Source organism: Onthophagus taurus, chromosome 3 (genome assembly GCF_036711975.1).
Source record: "Onthophagus taurus isolate NC chromosome 3, IU_Otau_3.0, whole genome shotgun sequence".
NCBI classification, from domain to species: Eukaryota; Metazoa; Arthropoda; class Insecta; order Coleoptera; family Scarabaeidae; genus Onthophagus; species Onthophagus taurus.
Window position 1 is genome coordinate 14979430 of NC_091968.1, and position 16019 is coordinate 14995448.

General features: G+C 34.2%; 4 protein-coding genes across 4 annotated transcripts; 1 reads left to right on the forward strand and 3 right to left on the reverse strand.

Annotated features, from left to right (window-relative positions):
* Positions 1 to 1047: 1047 nt before the first annotated feature.
* Positions 1048 to 2340, reverse strand: LOC139429455 (uncharacterized). Its single transcript, XM_071195218.1, has one exon. It carries the CDS (start codon positions 2338 to 2340, stop codon positions 1048 to 1050), a length of 1293 nt encoding a protein of 430 aa, XP_071051319.1.
* Positions 2341 to 6889: 4549 nt separating this feature from the next.
* LOC139429456 (repetitive organellar protein-like) lies at positions 6890 to 8552 on the reverse strand. The gene is made up of 2 exons (XM_071195219.1): positions 7799 to 8552; positions 6890 to 7413 (listed from the first exon to the last, which is right to left on the reverse strand). Exons 1-2 carry the CDS (start codon positions 8550 to 8552, stop codon positions 6890 to 6892), a joined length of 1278 nt encoding a protein of 425 aa, XP_071051320.1.
* A 2210-nt stretch (positions 8553 to 10762) lies between these two features.
* LOC139429457 (uncharacterized) lies at positions 10763 to 12527 on the forward strand. The gene is made up of 2 exons (XM_071195220.1): positions 10763 to 11098; positions 11478 to 12527. Exons 1-2 carry the CDS (start codon positions 10763 to 10765, stop codon positions 12525 to 12527), a joined length of 1386 nt encoding a protein of 461 aa, XP_071051321.1.
* A 1514-nt stretch (positions 12528 to 14041) lies between these two features.
* Positions 14042 to 15813, reverse strand: LOC139429458 (uncharacterized). The gene is made up of 4 exons (XM_071195221.1): positions 14895 to 15813; positions 14686 to 14808; positions 14542 to 14625; positions 14042 to 14469 (listed from the first exon to the last, which is right to left on the reverse strand). Exons 1-4 carry the CDS (start codon positions 14980 to 14982, stop codon positions 14042 to 14044), a joined length of 723 nt encoding a protein of 240 aa, XP_071051322.1. The 5' UTR covers positions 14983 to 15813.
* Between the last annotated feature and the right edge of the window lie 206 nt (positions 15814 to 16019).

Sequence of the window (16019 nt, forward strand, 5' to 3'; positions counted from 1 at the left end):
TCAGTTGTTAAACCAACAATATACATTCTTCCCAACACAGATCGACCGCGAGGTATATTGTGTATATTCTCTAACGGATACATTGGGAGTAGTAATTTCTAGGATTAGGGAGTCAGTATTGGTGTATAAAAGTGTTATGTTATTTCCATATTTAACTTTTAAAATTTAAGAATTAAAATTTAATTTAAAAATTTAAATTGAAGATTTAAAATTTGGTTTAGCTATTAGGGCTTCCACGCCCGGTTTCTTATGACGACATTCCCAGTGGGTAACTAGTCTTATATCCACTCGCTTTTCCACATTTTCCATTGTCTTACCGTATACGATGTTATTCATTGCTTTGTAATGATTTTTTTCAAATTCATTCTTAGCTTTCGCACGTTTATCGGAATTGAAATCGATGTAGCTCCGCATCCAGTTGGATTGTTTAAATTCTAATACTCTGTAAATCTTCGTTAGTTTCAATCCGAACTTAATACACTGCTTTAGATTCACGTAATGAATGATATATTTTGTTTTATTTTCCAAATTTGCTATTAACTTTGCATTTTTTGAACCTGGCGGTACAATCCGTTCTGGACAAAATGGCAAATCGTTGTGTTCATCATGTATTGCTTCCGGATACTCTAAATCTACCTCGAACACGTAACCCTTTTCGGAATCGTCTTCCGTATTGTAAATATCTAACTTTTGAATCTCTTCATCTGATAGCCATCGAAATCCCCCCGTCGGTAATTTTCGTCTCATTGCGTGTCCATACAAATTCGTAGCGTCGAGATACAAAATATAAGATGGGTCTTTGGTTTCATCAAATTCCATCATTAATTTATTGTTAGCCTTCGCACTGCGTTTAGTGCACATACTTAATCCACCGCGAATACCATTTTTAAAGAAGTGTAACATGTCTATGTCCGTTAATAATTCTAATTTTACCCCTGTCATTCGTAATAATGCATCCCAACCGAAGCCCGGCGCTGTGAAGTAATGACATGGATCTAAAGAGTAATACTTCATCGAGATGGTTCGGAAATTCTCAAATACGTCCGCCTAAAGTAAAACGTCAGACGTTAAATAAATGTCGCTATATTCGCCTAAAGTGCGACAGTTAAATAAGTTCCACACCGTTTGTGCACGACAATAATTTTCTTCGGTTATACTATCGTCGCATAAAGTATTGTAAAAACTACTTCGATCTGGCAGAGCGGTAAGATTCAGCTTTTCGAATGAATCCACAAAGGAATACGGAAAAACTCCTTTCTGACGTATAAGTCGAAACTGTTCTTCGTTCCTAAAATATTTTCTGATATGAACGCATTGGTTGTCTTCCAAAAATGAACCCAACTTCTCTAGCGATAAAGCCATAAACCTAAATGAATCCACAAATTTCAAGTTCATATGAACCCGCCTTAGCTTTCCCTTGCTGTCAATGTTTTCTCCTACGATAATTTTTTTCGAAAATGATATATACTTTTCTTTATTCTGTGCTATAACGTCCACGTCTTCTTCTTTTAATGCCATATCTTTCACAAACATATGACAATCGTAGTTCGAAAGATTGTGAAAGAATATCGGTATGAACTTTGGTAATTGATAATTGATGTTACATACAGCATGTGCGGGTCCTCTATACAACCCAGTTAGGTGATCATGATCGCACACTTTATTACCTTCTTTTATTTTGTGCGAACAAATGTGACAGATATCCTGCATCTCATGTATTAATCTATCTATAGGTGGTAATGGGAGCATTTCTTTTGGTTGGCTTAAATAATTTTTGTATATATTCAGAACGTCATGTTCCAACTTGCTCATGAAAATTTGAGCAGCATTACATCCGCGATATATTTCAAACTTCGACAATGATTCGTCATATGAACATTTTATATAATATGCAAATGCATAAGGTTCGTGTTTGAAACATTTGACGGAGTATGAATTATCATCGTTAAGTTCTGTTGCTTCCGCATCGGCGATCGGTTTCTGTAATGCTTCAAAATCTGCATACACCACGAACGGTATTTTTAATTGTCGTTCAAAATTTTCGAACTGTAGTATATTTTCCTTTTCTTCATTTCCATATTTATTTATTTTCAAATTTGTTGTTGGTAAAATTGCCCTTACCTTGCTGCAATCGTCACTTGGATGACGGATAAGTTTATTTTCTGACGTAAAGAATACCAAGCATCCGTCGCAAATATACTTTTCATGACCATTCTGCGATGCTTGCGATGATAGTAATCGAGACAGATTTTTTATCCAACAATAGTGACTATTCCCGGAATCATTTGTAACCAATAATAAATTTATATGTCTTTCTTCTTTTTGTCGACATATATACATTGTAATTATGTCATAATTCATAACACCGTCTTTAAAATACTCATTTATTCCATATACATTAATAGATAGTTTGTTCTGCTTTTCAAATACAGGTATATCTCGTAATTTAACTGGAAAAACAATATTTGAATAGTCTAAGCCGCAGTCTAGGTAATTCGGATACGAAGATGTCCTCTGTGGTAAACCGTTCGGTTCATGTAGTGCGGATGTTACAGCCCATGCAAAACATGCATCATCCGCGTTTTGTATATTTATCACAGCACGCTTTGCTTTTATTTGCGATGGTAGATCGATGTAATTAGATGCTCTGATAGGATTATATTTGTTTAAATTTAACTCCATAAATATAGAGAATTTGCATTAAAGTCCATCCCAAATAAAATATTGAAACATTTATTTTTTAATATATAGGTATATTATGTCACATTACGCGTTGCTTCGTAAATGTGCAGAGTAACATTGTCTATTTACATAATCATCGCAAGCCTCACATTTTACTGCTTTTGGAATTTGCGGTGCGTCAAGCTTGATTCTCTTGAAAATGCAAGATAATCGTTGATGTCTTTTTAAATTGTCAACTCGAGTAAAACTTTTTCCACAATCCTCACACACGACCATTTTACAATTTAATGTTGTACACTTCTACTTGTTATGAAAGAACTACGTCAATACCACATTTCGCAGGCGTTTATAAACCCTCACCGCTCCTGAAACTTATTGGGAGGAGGAGGATGCATCGAGTGCGTTTGTATACATGTATATTTATAACTCCGTATACCTCTGCATAATAAATTAAAAAAATATCTCGCAGGTAGATCATGACTCACATTAAGTTAATTGACCTCCTCCTCGAACGTATCCTCCCAAAAAAATTTGCCGATTCAAGAACCTCCTCGCACATTTTAAAGCTCCGTATACCTTTACACAATAAATTTTAAAAAAATATCCCGCAGGTAGATCATGACTGACTTATTTGTATACCTACATGTCCCAAAACCGTATACCTTTGTGTACAATAAGTTAAGAGATATATCGAAAACATTAACAGTTCATTGAGAAGCGTCGAAGGATAAACATAGTAATTGTTTTCATCTAGGTAAACAGGTTACATATAAAGATAAATTTTTAATAACATAACCTAAATAAAGATACATTTTTAATAAAGATACATTTTTAATAAAGATACATTTTTAATAATTTCGTCAAAATAACATGACCTTCTCAAGTTAATTGACCTCCTCCTCTCTTGATCGAATCTCCTCCGACCCTCAAAAGAATCGCCGATTCAAGAACCTCCTCTCCTCATCGAACCTCCTCTGACCCCCAAGAAATTTGCCGATTCAAGAACCTCCTCCTAGAACGCAGGTTCGAAGCCAAATACTCGGCTTTGATGGAACCCGTTGTCAACGTACTCCAATCTGTAGCTTTTGACGTGGTCAAAGCCTCGGAACACGTTAAAAGGATTTTACTTTTAATTAAAAACCACCGTGAAAATCCGACGAAAAAGTGACAGACGAAATTATAAAGGAAGCTACTGCTGCTGCGGAGAAAGTCGGACTGGAGGAGGACATTACATCAATGCCGCGAGTAGGTATAAAACAAGGCTATCTCTGACGTCAGAGGTAGCCGTAGTCAAGGACACCCTTCCCCCTCCACCTCCCCGGCTTCCAGCCGACAAGGTTGCCCTCTAGCGGCGGGTAGCTGAATTACACGCACGTCATCGACGCCGTCGCCGCCGCCGCTACCGCTGGCGCGCGGGTTCGCGGTGCCGGATGGGCTGGTGCCGCGCGGAACGGGTTGGGCGGGTGCGGGGCGGTTGGTTGCCATACTAAATTTTTTGTTTGTATAAATATAAACAACTGACGTCGTTGACCGCAAAGATTGTGTTATTGCATAATAAGGAACTGTTGCGGTTACGCCAATGATAATAGTAATCTACAAAGAATTTCCGATAGTTTGTTCGGATGCGGTGTCATTAAGTGAGACAAAAAAAATCGTTGGAGAGTAGTGTACGCATGCCTGAACATGAAGAAGGATTTTGTTTGTAGGATATTCACTGAATAAAGGAAAAAAAGAATTAGTTTGTTGATTAACGTTCAATACGTCGGTAGTACAATGGAACATGAAGTGTTGGAATCATCAAATTTTATAAGTAATTTGCTTATGGATTTCGAGCGACAAATAGCGGAAGAGTATGAATTAATAAATGAAAAGCGATATGATCTCCCTCATTCGTTGAGTATTGGTACGGGTATCAGTTTAGCGCGCGGTGGATATCCTGTGGTGAAAATAGCTGCAAACAGTAAAAGAAAATGCATTCAATTGACATCGTACGAATGGGATAAATTTTGGGAAATACATGAATCTAAGGCAGATCAACATTTACTTCAAAGAAAAAAGTGATCTTCATGTAGTGATGTAATCGAGCAAACTGATTCTAAAGAAGTGCAATTAAGCACTTACTTAAATATATTTTAAGTTTGCAAAAACACTAACCTTAAAAATCATAGAAAAATTATAAGGATACAATCTCGTGGAACGGAATTAGTACTTCATTCAACAAGTTATAAAAATCTTAAGCAACTTCGTGAAATAATTACTATGCGATTACAAAGACTACATTTGATGAATTTCAAGGCGAGAGTATGGCGGACTATATAAAAAGAATGTCAAGTCTTACTCCCTCACTCACTCCTTTTGAGGAATTGGAGTATCGAGAGTGTGCGCTCGAGATAATTACGCTAATTCCGGATCAAATAAAGTCTGCTATAGGTGCTTTGAAAGCGGGTGATGTTTTCAAATGAAGACTTCGTCTATATCATACATAAGAAACATAATTTTGTAACATGTAAGGAATTGGAGAGCATTTGGTGTAAACTTTCACCAGAGAAGCAAGAAAAATTGAAATATCATTTACCCTGTTACAAACATTATAATGTTGGTGGTGGGGGTGATGAAATAGACGGACCGCCAATCTCTATAACAAAGTGTAGTGTATGTGTTGAGAAGTGTGATATATGCACATATTAATTGTTTGAACGTTGTCGCGAGAAGAATAATGAATTTCACCATATTTTACACAGTAATGCAAAGTACACTACTCATCAAAGCACCTCAAACTACAAAAGAGGTATCAATTAGTTTCGATCCGGATTACACAAGAAAAGATCTAGATATAAAGTGGTTACCCATGAAGCAGATGATGGATGAAGATGTATTTTCTATTATACCAAATTGTTCGCGTGAATCCATTATTACATTTAAAGCCAAATTCACTTTGGAAGATAATAGTACTATAACCAGTAAATGGATTTCGGTATTATACGATATTGATTTAATTTCAATATGTTATAATAATATTGCGATAGTTATATTTGCTTCAATAATAATATTAATAGGAATTACATATAGTTGCATACTTTTATTTAATAATATTTATGAAAGTTGTATACAATTTGGTGTGATAATATTAAGCTGTGTATAAAAAGTAGGATAAATAAAGAACTTGATGAAAATTATCATTTTTTATTTTATTGTTTTCGATTTAATTACACAACATCATTTTTATTAATCCAGCTATTATGTGAAGAAGGAAACCCTAACCATTTAACGTAGGCTTTATTTTTCGATCGTTTAAGTATTCGTTCAATAAGATACACGTCCTTGAAATTAGTAGCTTGAAGTTCATGTTCATAAAAAGCACCCAAAATGGGATTATTTTCCATATCATTAAGCAGATAAGTAGGAGGATTTGTCATTTGAACTTTTCTTATTTTAAATAATTCCATACTCCAATTAGCTGTATACCCTTTTTCAAATAAAGATTTATGTTTACTAATACCAACCACCTGACCTACAATAAATTTCCCCACCCCAGCAATCTTTAGTTGAGTATATGCGCTATTTAACACTCGATCTACGTTTTCCCTGTTAACTTTAGAAGGAGCTAGACCTATGGTTCGATGCTTTGTATTGTTGTAGTGCTTAGTCACGTCTTGAAGTATATTAATCCAAACTAGAAACGTTTTCTGTAATTTTTCTTTGAGTGTTCTAATGACTCGTTCAGCCATTGCTGCTTTCATGGTGGTAAATGTGGAATAATGGTTTACGTTATGTTTATCAAGCAATTTTTTTAGTTCTACATTATAGAATTCTTTTCCTGCATCAGTTTGAAAATTTTTCGGAATCCTTTTATCTTCAGAGAAAATGCTGCTTAATGCTATTCGCACATCTTTACTTGTCTTAGTCTTTAAAGCTCTAGTCCAGAGATATTTTGAAAAACAATCAACAATCGATATATATCTATGGTTCTTATTGCTCTTAGCATGTGCTGACATGTCAGCCAAATCCGCTTGCCATAAATCATCTAATCCTTTAACAATTGTTCGTCGTCTTGGAAAACGTTTCCTGGATGGTTTATGTAACTCTTCGATTATTTGCTTTCTTATGTCGATCTCATTCATGTTAATACAATAAAAGTACTTAATATAATGATAATTTTGTTAAATAAGCAGCCTTTTTTATTCGATTAGGTTATATTTCAATAAATCTAAATTATTAAATTAAGTTCGGTAGCTATGAGAGAAAAAGATTTTTCCATGCGTAATTTTAATTCATTGGTTGTATTTAAAATATTTTTAAGTTCATAGGCTACGTCTGATATTTTCGAAATAACATCAAGCATTTTATCATCCTGTTTATCTTTTATATATTCTTGAATAGAGATTTCGCTATCTTTCAAATTCTGCTTCAATGTATTCGTTAGATTCGAAATAGTCTTTCCCATATCTAATTTTAATTGATTATGTTTTTCTGTTAACTCATTTATTTTCACAATTTCTTCATTGAGAAAATCAGTAGCTTTATTTAAATCACGAAAACCATTATCGTATATACGAAATACGTTATTGCAACGGGAAATCTCGCTTTTAAGACGATAATTTACTTTTCGAGCAAGTTTATCAACATAATCTTTTGTTGCAACATCATTCTCGTTAAGAGGATTGGATACATTACATATACGTTTGTTTTCTCCGTTTACATCTCCATCGTTCGTAATACCCATATGAAATCCTACATTGTGATATACAATTTGTATAGTGTTTTCATGAAAGTTTCCGAATTTATCCATTTCAATAAATGATGTTTGCTTCTTTTAGTTCTTCTATTATAGATACAATTTCGTTATTATGAGATGTATTACCAGCTTGTTGAGAACTAACTAATAATCGCAGTCTATCTACAAGTTCATTTATATCATCAAAATATACGTATTGATAGGGTCTAGTATCTCCAGCTATTAAATTTAAAGATGAGGAGCTATGTCCGAATCCAATACATGAACTGATTGCTGTTGCCGTCTACTTAGTTCTTTTACGAGAAGTGCGAGGCGTGCTGTCTCCTCCTTGACTATCAATCATCCGCTTTATAATGTTTCTATATTTAAATGATTTGTTACCCTTTATTTGCTCATTAGGATCATTATTACGTTTATGAGCCTTTGTATGATTCAATATCTCTTGGTATTTATTCATATCATTTTCGCTATACTCCATAGGAATTTTTTTAAACAGCAATTCATATAGACCAGCAGTTCCTTTGTATTTCTTTTTAGTGGTATCAATAATTATATCGCCATTAGCATCAAACGTAACATTACTATTTCCAATGCTCCATGACTCAACGACCGGATCATGTACAATACCAAATGTTGGATCATGAAAGTCTTCCTTCCCTGTTAATAAACCATGTATATACTTTCTAGGTAGTTCATGATATTGTTCAAGATATTCATTCGTTGATTCATGCGATATTTTCATTGGCTCCTCTTGTTTTCTTTCATCTGTTGAAGATAAGAAATATTCGGGTTCGTACGTGAATATTTCATCGCTCGCTTGAAGAGGTGAAATTGTCGGTTGAGTTTTATTTTGATTCAACGGTTCTGTTTTAAGTGGTAGCGGCTTAACGTCCTTCGTTTCAGTTTGCTCCGTTTTAGGATGTTTTTTAAGCGTTTCAATTAACGTATCCAGAGGTTTAACTATTGGTTTATTGATACGTTCTAATTCTTTTTCTTGTCCTTCTTTACCAACTTTAATGGCTAAATATTTACGTCGAATAGCATCGCTGAGATGAATTATATCTGAATTCAATTTATCAGATTTTTTTGTTTTTAATGTCCTTTTAGGATGTAGCCGTTTCGTAGGTTTTTCCATGACTACACGAGCTATTTTTATTTATAACAATATATACTCATCGAATTTGAATTTATAGCGTCCGTCTTTTATATCTCTATCTTTATCGATAACGAGAAATCCGTATTTATTTTTCCAGCATAGATTACACATGGAATGAAAATCTTCAAATCTCATATCCGGATCAACGTGATTAAGGAATACATGTTTAAGATTGCAGGCGTCTTGTTTAAATAAAATCATTAAATTAACATTATCTCGAATTAATTGTTTAGGTACCTTGGAATACGATTGAGCTAAATAAAAACTATCAACAGAGTTATGTCTCCCCATGGAATAGAACTGTTGAATTATTTTCTGGTTGCTAAGGGAAACATCATCGAAAATAAAGACTGAATTAGGTAACGCCTTATTCGGTTCAATTACTTCATCATTCTCTTTATAGGGAAAGTATCTTACGCCTTTCACTGCATTTAAAATATGTTCCAAAAACTTATACTTTGGTTGATATAGCGATTTTGAATAAACGTATACATTTTCAAACTTTAAACCATTAGGATCGAAAAGAAGGGATAGCATTACATTAGTTTTTCCACAATTACTAGGTCCTGCTATTATTGCTCGTATAGTGTTCGGTAACTATTCTCCGTGACGTCTAGCTAACAACGAATTTTTTACTACTACTCGATCATCGATGTCGTGTACTTCAATTTTGTTTTTTACTTTTATAAGGCGCATCTTTATATGGCTACATGAGCTTAGTCACTAGTTGCAGAATAAGAGAAAATGAAATTTATATATGCGTATTACGGTGTTCTTCATGTTAGTATAATGACTAGAGACATCGAGGGAGGAGGTGTATTTAATTCCTTTATAAACAAATTACCAATAGAATTACACATTCCGGGTTATCAGTATTGCGGTCCCGGTACAAAACTCGCCAAGCGATTAACTCGTATAGATCCCGGAATGAATTCTCTTGATAAAGCTTGCAAAAAACACGATATCGACTATTTGCAGAATAAAGATTTACATACACGACACGAAGCCGATAAGATATTAGAAGAGAAAGCGTGGAATAGGGTACTAGATAAAAATTCAAGTGTTGGAGAAAAAACAAGCGCTTTTCTTGTAACTAGCGGTATGAAAACAAAAAGGAAATTAGGATTAGGTATGAAGGAGTATAAACGAAGAAGGAGAGGGCTACATAAAAATGGAGGCTCTGTTGCTTTTAATTCAAACGTATTGAAACCAATCAAAATTAAATTAAAATCGAAAAATCTCTCTAATGAAAATTTAAGTAAGTATGCGAAATATGCATTGGGTATAGCAAAAAAGACGGTAAAAAATGTTGGTGGTAAGAAAAAGATCCGCACACCTCGTATTATAGCAATTCCCTCCGTCAATGGTAGTGGTATCGCTAGTAAATCAGGAGGTTTTCTACCATTTCTCGTACCTTTATTTGCTGGTTTGTCGGCCGCCGGTGCATTCGCATCCGGTGTAAGCAATGTCGTCAAAGCAGTAAAAGATGTGAGAGCAGCTAAAGAAAAATTTATCGAAGACCGACGGCATAACAAGGAAATGGAAGCGATAGCAATCGAAAACAAAAATCCGGTCAAGGTCTTTTTCTAAAACCATATCGCAAAGGATTGGGTTTATTTTTAGGAAACAAAAAATCAAAAAACTCTCGCAGACGCCCTTAACGGATGATATTATTATGCGTTATGGGCGAGAAAACATACCTAATTTTAGAGGAGTGTACATGCGTGATACATTACCTAAAAAACCGCTTAAAAAGGAATGTGCAGTAGTTAATTTAGATTCAATTCAAGGATCTGGCACGCATTGGGTTGCATATTATAAGAATAATAATTTAGTGCAATATTTTGATAGTTTTGGTAACCTAACGCCTCCTAAAGAACTTCTAAATTACTTTGGACCCAATACAAAACTATTTTATAATCATAAGAGATATCAAAAATTTAATGCAGTCAACTGTGGACATTTATGTTTAGATTTTTTAGAGAAAGTACATTTAAAATAAGACCGTGATGAATGATCATTAGTCATGTCTTGTACATTCACGTTGCGAGGCAGGAAGAATATCCTTTCAGCCGATTATTATCCTCCTCTAGAATTGGAGGAAACATCGGAGTACGCATTAGGCTTGATAGGTCTATTTACGTACAATAGTATTCCAAATATCGAGACGGGATGTAATAAAATATACTATGGAGGTAAAGGAGAATTTATCGAAATACCTACAGGTTCATAGTAAAATAATAAAACCAGGAGTAATGAGCGAGTCTGATCAACCAATACAAATAATCAGAGTATCAAGTATACGCCTCGAGTGCAATATCATAACGAGTGCTTTTTACGATAACGAGAGATCGCACACCTTGTTCGAATTTTCACCTCAAGTTGCTCCAGGTTATGCTATAAATATAGAACCAAAAAACATTGTTTATTTACCTATAAGCAGTCGTAGAACGATCAGCAACATAACCTTGTCTATTATCGATCAAAACGGTAAACCTGTGAATTTTCGCGGTGAGGAAATAGTTGTTAGACTTGAATTGAAGCGAATTTTATAAAAAAGAAAATGGGATTAGTATTCAATTCATCAATTTGCGGATATAAAAACGTGATAAAACATCGTGGAACTATAATTGGTGCCGGGTTGTCTACCAAACAACATCAACGTTTAACCAACAAAAATAAATTGTTTTTAAAATCGCTTGGATTTAAAATTAAAACCTAAAAATAAGTGCCGAAGTTTTAAATGTGTACGATGCAGCAATATTTGATGATAGTTTATCGAGTGAAGAATATCATACATATCTACCTCGCATACAATCATTCAATGCGAGTGATGAAATTAGAATACCAATAAACCATCAAGATATATACACATATCCCCACGATAGCTATATTTTTATTCAGGGGAAAATAGAAGAAACGCCTGCTGTTGGAGGAACTGGAGATGTTCAACTAGTTAACAATGCTTTTTTATTTCTAATCGATGAAATACGATACGAGATAAATGGTGTTGAAATAGATAGAAACATAAAACCAGGAATTACATCAACGATAAAGGGATACATTTCCTATAGCGATAATGAAAGTAAAGCGCTGCAATCAGCAGGATGGATTCCTAAACCGCAAAATAAACAACCAACGTTTATTACTCCTCATTTCACTGCTTGCATACCTTTAAACTTTATCTTAGGATTTGCTGAAGATTATAAAAAAATCATTATTAATGCTAGACAGGAGCTAGTATTATTAAGAGCTCGAAATGATGATAATTGCTATAAAAATAGTTTAAAAAATGGTACGAAAGAAATGAAAATATACCTCAACAATGTCGATTGGAGAATACGACATATAACTGTAAATGATAAACATCGTTTACAATTATTAAATGCTCTTAATAAGGATATGCCTATATTGTTACCGTTCCGAAAATGGGAATTGTTTGAATTACCTTCTCTACGTCCTACAAAGAAAGATATTTGGTCTGTAAAATCGAGTACTAGCTTGGAAAGACCTCGATATGTTATAATTGCATTTCAATCTAAAACAAAAGACGATGCTACTTTTGATTCATCCGATTTTCAGCATGCCAACATGAATAATATTAAATTACACCTAAACTCTTCTCATTATCCATACGATAATTTGAATTTATCCATGATTCAAAAACGTTATGGAAACGCCTACAATATGTATACAAGCTTCAGAAAAAGCTATTATGGGGGAAATAAAATTGGAGAACCACTACTGGATTTTAATCAATTTCATGATATACCGCTTTTCGTTATAGATTGCTCCAAACAACTGGAAAGTATAAAATCCTCTACAGTTGATATTAAACTAGATTTGGAGAGCGATGTTGCATTTAATGATAATATTTCTGCGTTCTGTCTCATAATTCATGATACTATCATACAGTATAGACCGTTAACAGGTTTAGTACAAAAAATTATTTAGAAAAATGATTATTAAATTTTTATTATGTATCTGCTGCTACTGGTGCTACATTCACGCTGAACATTTTAATCTAACTTACTTTAAAAATGGATCTAGTTCGCTTACTCATAATGTTCGAAACCGCAACAGTCAGATTCAACTGGAAGTAGCATCATTTTCCAGTGAAATGCTTAATTTAAAACCGGTAAAAAAAAAGAAAAAAAATCCTGTCAACATCGATGAGAATAATTCATTAACTTCAATAACTTTAAAGCCTACGGAAACACCGATAACGACAATATTTCCATTAACTTTAAAACCCTACAAAACAACGCTAACAGGTTTAAAACCTTCTGCAACTGTAATATCTCATAAAACGGAAGCTAATGAAAGCGTGAACTGCATGAATGATTTAAAAGATTGTAAATTATGGAATAAGAACCTGGATGCGAGATATGTAAGATTATCGTTAATGGCTCATAGAGATCTTACAGATTTAGAAGAATGTTGTGAGAATGTAAAAAATTTGGATTCAATTCAGAAAATAGCAACATTAAAAGAAGCGCTCGATGAAAAGTTGCAGGAAATTATTGAAATAAGACAAGATTTGGCAAATTGTATGGCTCAAAATTCAGGTTTACGGTTGGAAATATCTATGTGGGCTAGTAAGTGTGCACAAGAAGTGTTGCCTAAACCGCAACTTCAGGTTGCAGCGAATGCGATATCTACAATTAGCCCTGAATGTAGTTGGCACTGTTCTTCATGCGAACAAGAAACAAGAAGGCTAAAATCTAAATTAAATACATGTAATTCAATAATTTTAAGAGAAGCAGGGAAATGAGTAGGAAGGTCAAGTTTTGTCGAAGTGTAACCGTTCATGAAATCGAATTAGTTGATATCGAGATTCCAAAGCAAGATTTTTGAAGCGAATTAAAGAAACAGAGGTATTGATATCTCCAATTCTAAAACATTCACATCGTTTGAAAATTATGGCATCACGAAATCCAATAAAAATCATTGATATGCAGGGCTTTACTCTATTATCAGGGTTTCGGGTAAAAGAATTAGCTATAAGTGATGGTTACTCGATTTCCCATTTCCTTTTACGTAGCTCATGAAAAGCTTAATAAACGCGAACGACGACAGATTGCTTGGGAACAAAACAACTTACATCATTTAAACTATGACTATGGATATGTACCCTACAATCGACTTAGAGAAATTCTGCTCGAGCATACATGTGAAGCGAAGGTGATATTTGTAAAGGGTTCGCAAAAGGAAACGGTGTTACGGGATTTACTACCAGAGACAAAAACTGTAATTATTAATTTACAGGATAATTTAAATTGTCCATTACTTTCAACATCGCAAAATAGTTGTGTATATCATAATAATTCATTTAGTAATTGCGCAATTGAAAATGTAAAGTTAATTTCAAAATTTTTAAAATTATTTTTGAATAAATTAAACTAAGAAGAAATGTTAAAGTGTACATGTAAGTCAATATAATAAAAAACAATAAAAATTTACTTTTTTTATTTTTTCTCTAAAATTCTATACATTTCTTCGTTTAAATCAACGATTTTTTCTAAAATATTGATCATCGTCTTATTTTCCGATAACGATTTTTGGGGGGCTTTTTCCAATCCTCTAGGGGCATAATAGCGGGAAGATCTGGGTGTTTCCAACGGGATTAGTGTTGGAGGGGGTGCCACTCTTTCATATCGATGGGAATGTCCCCATGCTTGTCGGGTAGATGTAGGTGTTTCCAACGGGATTAGTGTTGGAGGCGATGCCACTCTTTCGTATCGATGGGGATGTTCCCATGCTTGTTGTAAATCCGATATGCCCCGCGCATAGTCCTCATCATGACCATTAATTGCGATGAGCTCCTCATCATCCATTACCTCACCTTTCGAGCGAGGTGAGGGTGACCTAGGACTATCACTCTCCTGCCAAGTTGCTATGAGTAAAAAGCAGAAAATATAATTTATTAAAGAGATAAGAATTAAAAAAGAAAAAATTAAGTACTTACTTTCAAAAGCATCGCTGGATTCTTTCGCTACATCTTTCGAGTGAGGTGAGGGCGACTTGAGGTTCTCGTTTTCCTCCCAAGCCACTACGAAAAAAAAAAAAAATAAATAAAAAGGTAGGAATTAAATAAGAATAAATTAATTACTTTCAAAGCCATCGTCGACTTCTTTCTTCACACCCCCAACATGTTCTTGCGTAGGATGACGGGATTTCTCCCGTCTCCGTACCATTTCTATGATCTCACACCACTTAACATCGCATTTCGCATCTAATTATGAGACAGTAATAGTAAAACAATAATAAACTCATATGAAATTTTAAAAATAAATAAACATTTACATGTGTACTACTTACCGTCCACCACCTTGCAATCGGAACCGAAAATTTCGATTTCCGTTGCTCCATCATCACGTTCATTAATATAAAGAATATATTTTGGCATTTTGAATCGTTACGGTAGCACAACACGGTAAGAGAACAAACTATGAGAAACGGTAAACGATCAGGCGTATTTATATGAAGTTCATATCATTTGAGGTGCAACGGTTTTTTTTCAAATAATTTTTTTCTTCACCGCATGAGGAAAATTTGCAACCATCGCGTCTGTGGTTCAACATATTTTTTTTTAGCAAAACGATAGACATTTCCTCTTCTGCGGTGTCATGTAGGTTTACAAAATCCTTGATAGTTGCTGGCATTACGTAAGAGGAAAACATTTCTTGCGTATCTATCACGTATGTGGTTCAACGATTTTTTTAAAAACGATTGAAACTTCCACTTTTGTGGTGTCTTGCATGTTTACAAAATCTTAGATAGGTGCAATCGTTTTTCCTCGCCACGGTTTTCCGCTTTAACATAATTACACAAACGAAAAATGTTTTTTTCCAACAACCGTGCGGTTCAACAGATTTTTAAAACGATAGAAATTTCCTATTTTACAAAAAGATTAATTTCTAATTAATTCGAGAAAATTTTGTTATATGTGGTCCAACGGATTTTTTTTTAAACAATAGAAACTTCCTCTTCTGCGGTGTCATGCAAGTTTACAAAATCTTTGATAGTTGCTATCATTTTTTCTTGCCACACTCTTCCGTTTTAATTCAATTATCCCAGCAAATTTTTTTTGCGTGTGCGGTCCAACGGATTTTGAGTCGCAAAATGAGGTTTTTTAAATTAGAACTATCTAATCCAAATAATTTCCTATATAAACGCTGCAGCCTAGAGGATTTATCATTTGTCGAATATCACTACACGAGTTCACATTACAAATATTATTCACAATGCCTAAATTAAAAAAAAAAAAAACTTCGTTAGTTCCTACATCTTGTCCTACTAAAACAGTTAAAAAGTGTAAAACCAGGCATCCTCTTTCGGGAAGCGATAAGGAAGACGAAAAAGAATTGGCTATCTCTGACAGCAGTTCAAGCTCCTCTTCAACTAGAGATAACATATTTGATGCAGAATTAAAAGCTGCTAACG